This window comes from Poecilia formosa, unplaced genomic scaffold (genome assembly GCF_000485575.1).
Source record: "Poecilia formosa unplaced genomic scaffold, Poecilia_formosa-5.1.2 Scaffold205, whole genome shotgun sequence".
Classification (NCBI taxonomy): Eukaryota; Metazoa; Chordata; class Actinopteri; order Cyprinodontiformes; family Poeciliidae; genus Poecilia; species Poecilia formosa.
Genome location: NW_006800144.1, coordinates 765,560 through 772,244, shown reverse-complemented (window position 1 = coordinate 772,244; position 6,685 = coordinate 765,560). Strand labels below are relative to the sequence as shown.

The 6,685-nt window shown below is 40.3% G+C and overlaps 1 protein-coding gene across 1 annotated transcript in view; it reads right to left on the bottom strand.

The window, feature by feature from the left end:
• Positions 1 to 2,470: 2,470 nt before the first annotated feature.
• Positions 2,471 to 6,685, bottom strand: part of psmd12 (proteasome 26S subunit, non-ATPase 12) — a 7,669-nt gene continuing 3,454 nt past the window's right edge. The window contains exons 5-11 of the mRNA XM_007567214.2: positions 6,183 to 6,287; positions 5,935 to 6,084; positions 5,689 to 5,823; positions 5,350 to 5,462; positions 5,083 to 5,257; positions 3,764 to 3,841; positions 2,471 to 3,666 (exon numbers count right to left, since the gene is read on the bottom strand). Coding sequence (XP_007567276.1) covers positions 3,457 to 3,666; positions 3,764 to 3,841; positions 5,083 to 5,257; positions 5,350 to 5,462; positions 5,689 to 5,823; positions 5,935 to 6,084; positions 6,183 to 6,287 — 966 coding nt within the window. The 3' untranslated portion in view covers positions 2,471 to 3,456. The remainder of the gene's footprint in view (positions 3,667 to 3,763; positions 3,842 to 5,082; positions 5,258 to 5,349; positions 5,463 to 5,688; positions 5,824 to 5,934; positions 6,085 to 6,182; positions 6,288 to 6,685) is intronic.

Sequence of the window (6,685 nt, the reverse complement as noted above, 5' to 3'; positions counted from 1 at the left end):
AACAGGCCATAACACACAAAAATCCATTCGTTTTCCCAAATTTCCAGCTTCGCCTGGGCGAGGCCTTAGCTTCAGAAAGATTTCATACCGTCACAGACTTTAATTGTAGAAGCGGCCACTGCTTTCTATAATGTCCAGCACCTACTGATACCTTGTACATGTCAAGGTCATGATGCTGGTGAGTATATTTTTATGTGCTGGAAGCATAAAACTAATTTAAATACATGACTCACACAGAGAGTCACAAAGAATTATTATGGTAACATCATGCTGACATTTTAACAGTAATATGTGCAAGGTGGTGTCAATAAGAGCAAAGCATATCAAATGTGCTTGAATTACAACAAAGAATGTTGACGAGATAGAAAATTGTTACAATATATTAAGTTAATATTCGCTCACACTTGAGAACTATATAAAAAATCTTGGGGAAAAAAATCCTTGCTACCTAAATGTAGCAAAATTTCCCTCACTTCTTAACCACAACAAGTAGTTTGGCGGCTCTCATTGGGTGGGTATCGTACTCATTTAATGTAATAAAGTCAAACTAATATATCTGCATACAGCTCAGTTAGCTTACGAGCTGATTTATAAAAATTGTGCTTCAGCCCAAACAGAGTTATTTAGGCTGACACAACCGCTAGCAACTATGTGCGAGGCAGAAAAAAAAATACATAAAAATAAAACATGCAAATTCATCAGAACTGAACCCGTGTACATTTCGGAAACGTGCATTTACTAAAAAAAGGACAACAATTATGAGTTATTTCGTTTTCCAGAGGAGAGTTGTAGCTGTTGTTTGTCTGGAAAACTTATCTTGACTGCTGCAAATCTGAACGATGACGGCAGCGTCAAAAAAAAAAAAAAAAAAAAAAGATCGCTTAAAATGTGCTCAACAAATCCGCTCTTTGCTTGAATCGCTTGTAACAGTTTTGCTCCTAAACTGAGGACAAGCAGCTAACATTTAGCACGGCGGCCAAAAAACACGGCCTTTTCTTGGCAGCAAACTGATGAGCTCCCAGCAAGAATAGCTGGGCTGGCTTGTTAATGGTAGCAGGCTAGCTGGCTTGGCTAGGTTCGCCGAAACAAAACGGACTCGGGCCTGAATTTTTTTTGCCACCGTGTTTAGGCACATATAATTCATATGACATCTTGTTCCTACCGGTGCATGGAGTCAAAACATTCGTCACCGTGCTACTGATTTGTGGGGGGGATTCGTGTCGGTGGCTTTGCGACGAAAAAGACAAGTAAAGGAGCTAAAAATGGGAAGTCAACACTTACCTAGCTTTACTTTCTACGCCATCTTGGATCCACTTGTCAGACCATCGCAAAGCATAGTGGGATGTACTGATCTGAAGGTTGAGGAGGACTTGCTGTGAAAGTGCCAATGTTTTGGCCTCGTTTACGAGTCAAAGTTTTGCTTTGAAAAAAAGTACAACACTCGGTGGAAGAAATAAGCGTTATCACCAGCCTGAATTAATTGAATTAATGAATTATTTTAAAGCTGCTTCAGTGTCCTCTGTGTCTCACATCATTAAGTCATTGATAACCCAGCATTACTGTTTTTTTTTTTGTTCACTGCATATTCACTCCAAATTATATATCAATAACGTTTGCTCCTGTACAAATAATTCTATAAGTATTTTGAGTATTTTTTCTTTTTTTTTAAATGTATTTTTAAGTGAAATTTCTCCATTTGAAGTATTGTGGTGTTGGGACAATTTATGTAATGAAATAAAAATACCATAATCTGTGAGACATTATCGTTTCTACACATATTGCCTATATTATCCATACCAAAGTTGATATATTTTAATCAAGACATTTTCTTGCGGGGGAAAAGTAAGAAAGGTATTTAGCTTATGTTTTCCCCAACTACTGTAAAATTTTAATAACTCCTCAATAGAGTACATCAAAAGAATTTCAAACAAATTGACCGTTTTGTCTTCATACTTTATTTATATAGCAAGAAAGTATTTTGAATGACAGAACTACCCACGTGGGCATTCCAGGAACTCAGACTGTGATTAAAATCAGAAAGTGAAAATTGTCAATTTCAAGTGTTTTTTTTCTTTGAATTATAACAACGAAGGCTTACAGCTACAAACAATTCAAATGATCCGAAACAAAATTTACCGAAATGTGTTACACCTACTTGAAAATCATCCAGCAGTCAATGACCTCACATAGGAGAGTGTAAGTCACAAAACATAATTACAAACTATGCAGTCATACTTTGTTTTTTTCTAAGCATTTAATAGAAAGTTAGGTGGGAGGAAAATGTCAAATATGACCGCAATTGGATTATGAATTAGCTTTTTTTAGAGGATTTTGACCTCTTTGCCCACTTGTCGTTAAGCCTGATCTGGTGATTCATCGTTGACTTGAAGCTTTGACTTCCTGACTCGTGTTGAGTTGCGGCTTCAACGTGATCACGTTGCACTTTAATCCTGCACCCATCTTTTTTTTAAAGCGCACCAGTCCCTCCTACAGCTAAACACCTACTCAACATAACGCTGCCACCCCCGTGCTTTAAACTGAGGTACTATCCTCAGTTTTCCAAACTTTTAGCCCTTTTCTTCCCAATCTCAGGTTGGTCAGTGTAGCTAAATAGTTTATTAGTTACACCAGGCTGAAGGACATGTTTCCTAAAATTAAGATTATTGTCCCCGAGTCTAATCTGGCTCTTTATGTTGCTTTTGCTTATTTCACTGTGGACACTGACACTATCATACCAGCTTCAGCCTTATTTCTGAGGTTAATACACACATTTCCCACCAATTCAACATTTTTTGTTTTTTTTCATAATGTCACATCTTGAAGTATTTTTTGATATTTTGTTGTAAAAAGCATCCATAGGTTTGTCTCCTGTCAACTTAGATGTTGGAAATTAAACATTTCAGAAGATTAAATCATCATCTGGGCTTTCCAAAACTGTTTAAATGCAAAGAAATCTTAGTACCTGTACTGTAAACGTCTGAAACGTTCAAACAAAAAACATGTCAATAAACATTCCTCTCATTTTTCTGACATTTAGCAAAAAGAAACTAATTTTGGCTTATCTAGCTTAAAAAAGGTCAGGGGGAAAAAATCAGTGGTTATGAGTCATTTTTATCTTGTCTGCAAATATCTGGTTGCATTTGGATTTTGGTAATCTTCCCATAAAATGTGAAACTGTATTAAAACTACATTAAACAGAGAGGAGAAAATGCAAGGACTGGAGGTACAATATGTTTATTGTCAACGTTTTACTAGACAATAAAAAAAAAAAAAGGAACAGCTCATAGAGGGCGTGTGTGTTTTACGATTGCTTTTTTCCCCCAAATCTTACGATACTGCAATCGGGCGCCGCGGCGGTATTCCGCTAACGTACTGTACAAACGCGTCACAGTTCCCCCTGAACATAAACACAAGTGAACATGAAACAAAAACATGAAAGAAGAAACTGTTCTCGTGTCACTGCAGGTTGTGGATCATCTCCTCCTTGGCAATGAGGTGCGTGGTCTTGTTGACCAGCGACATGAGGGAGTTGAGTTTCTGCGACCAATCGTTGAGCAGGTCATTGGGGTCTTTGGGCCGCTGAAAGTTGATGATGCCGGCGAGCCGGTCGACCTTGGCGTAGATGGTCTTGTTTACGACGAGGCTGGAGAGGAACTCCTCCGACTCCTGGCGTAGGATTTCAACAGGTGGATTAGTAACGTTTTTTTTTTTTGGTGGTACTGTGAGCTTCAGATGGAACGAGCTGCTAAAAAGGTTTGCTTACGTCAACAGAGAGGTCTAGCAGGCCAGCCATCCTTTTCATTGTGATTCTGGTGTAATATTTGGCCATGATTCTGATGTTCTGAGAGAGAAAGACAAAAAAAATCTTCAATATAATTACAAGCAATAATGGAGACCAACCTCCAAAGATATAAAGCTTACTTTAAGTAAGAATAAGGAGACCCAAATCAGATTTTTTTTTTGGCGGTCCAAATGGCCTAATTTCCGATCTTTTCACCCAAAACAAAAATCCGACTGGAGCGACTCCCACTAATTTGGATACGCGTCAGATTGGTTTCAAAGAATCCACAGTCAAAACAGTCATCATGTCGCATTTCATCCGACTTCTAGGTCCTTGATGTGTGACGCGGGTCACAGTTCTGCGCCAGGAGAAGCCAGACCGGACGTAAACAACGTTTTGTTACAATCCGTTGCCTAGAGCTGTCCTACGCCAAGAAACACCCACCTGTGCAGCTTCTCAATGACTGCTTTGATTTCCATGTAATATAATACAAAATAACATCATATAAAATATAATGCAGCACATTAGTTAAAACATAACAAAGCTAAGGTTTCTGCAGGTTCCACCAACTCAAAGTTAAGACTTTTTAAGACTGCTATGAATGAAGTTTAAGACCTTTATCACAACAATAATTTAAAATATGAAAATCGTATATTTTGCGATGTTCTTTATAGCCTTAACTCCCACAGTGCCAAGCTTTTATGCAGATTGCACAAGTTTGCCATAGATGTGAGCCGATGGCGAAGACTGACATCATCTATCCAACTGGCAATAAATTTACTCTGATGAAAGGTACAAAATAAATAAATAAAAAGCTAGCTAGCTAGCATGGGTATATTAGCATCTAACTAGCGGTAGCCTCAACCGCTTCGAGTCACAGAACGCAATGAAGAAGTCTGTATGAGACTCAAACTTTTGCCTGACAGAAAAAAAATAACAGAGAGAACAACAGAGAAAATACAAGTTAAATATTCCCACTATGGCAACGTTTAAGACCTTGTACTTATGTGTATATAAGGCCCAATTAAATTTCTAAAATGAATTTAAAGCATTTTAAGGCCTTAATTTTAGATACACAAACATAAGACTTTTTTAAGAATGGACAGAGAACCGGATAACAAAGCTAGTAAAAGTAATGGTTGGTGCTTCAACGCAAAGAGAAAACGTACAGATGGACGCTCTACCTGGGGAAAAAAGGAACAAAAAACAAACTCAAACACAAGAGCAACAACACAAGAGAATCTAATTTACATTTGGTGCAACTCCCGATCGTTTTCCCTGCCCTTCCATGAGTGACTTACATGCTCCACCACCCTGTTCTTAAGGTCCTTCCACCTTTTCTCTCCCTCCTCTGAATATGAGAAGACCTCCGTCGCCGGGCTCTCAGACGAGCCTTCTCTCAGCTCCTTCCCATAATCCTCCACCAGCGAGGCCCAGCGCATTAGCTCCATAGTGGTAAACTGCTTCAGAAGGTCCCTGGGAAAAGAGGAAGAACGTCATCCTCAGCGTGTCGTAATCGATTTGTCAGCGGCGGAGTAGAAGCACGTTGAGGAACGGGTTGGTCTTACTTGTATTTAGGGATTTCTTCCAATTTCTTGTCGGCGCTGATTCTGTGCACGAGGTCTGACTGTTCGTTGTCGTAAGGAGACAGGATCACGTACAGCACCACACTCTTCAGGGCCTGTAGGGCGGGACGGGCAGAAAATGCATGTTAGCCGACTGCAGCGTTGTGCTCCTCGTGTTATATGAGGCCGTCCTGCGCAACCAGGTTTCAGTCAATGAGAACTACATTTAACATTTGACAAGAACTCTGCAAACGCCAGGTTCAGGAAAACAGCCACGCTTGATAAAGGAGTGAAAACGCTAAACCATTTGTCCTCTGAAACAAAAATCTGTCGACACTCTACCTGCTGCCACTTGCTGCTGTCCTCCAGGATGCAGGGCGTGTCGTAAATGGCCTTGTAGTGCTTGCATATCGACAGGTAGGAGCCCTCATGCTGGTCCACCTGAATCATCAGGTTGTAATACTTTAACTTCAGCTCCTGTGTTGGTAAAAGGAAGAAAAAGATTTAAGTTCGCAGTTTGGATGGACAGTAGATGATGCAACAACTTCTGAGAGAACAGAAGCTGCCAGGACTGCTGCTGTCTCTTACCTCGCTCCCTTCCTCCTGAAAGAACTTGGTGTTTATCTTCTTGCTGATGATCTGGGTGCGAACGTAGTCTTTGACAGCGATGCAGAGCCTCATCTGTTCCAAGATAAACTCCACCTTCTCCTTCTTCTCCATGGAGCCATACGTCTCCACCTGAGCAACAACAATAAAAAACAAAAAAGACAACCCGTAAATGAGGCGGGTCTTAGCAGCTCGCATATTACTTGTGCATAAAAAGGTTTGGATCTCACCTGTAGCTCCTGCAGAATGGCGGCAGCCTCTTTGACGTCACCACTCTGCTCCTTGATGTTGGCCAGGGTCTTTGTCAGCCTCGCACGCTCGATCTCTACGTAGATCTGCCAGAGAGAACCGTTTAGTGCGTTGTGACACGCAGCTAACCTACCCGTTAGTACAGGACTTAAAGGCCAAAATCACAGTGGACATGGGTCAGCACTTCTCAAACTTGTTGTCAGTTCCATGGCTGAAAAAAAAATGCAACAATGCTTTTCCCTTTGTTGCAAAGACAAGAAAATGTGGCAGTTTGGAAACCACTGTAACTGGTCACACTATTAGAGGATTAGCAGAAGTGCCAATAACACCCTTTGCTAACTTTGAAAACATTTACCGCACTTAGCTTCCCCTAAATTTATGCTTAGGGGAATTAATCCGTTAATGGCAGAGCTAAATTCCCCCTTAGTGCTTTAGCCGAGTTTGGAAACATTTAGTGCACTCAGCTTCCTGTAAATTCTGCTAA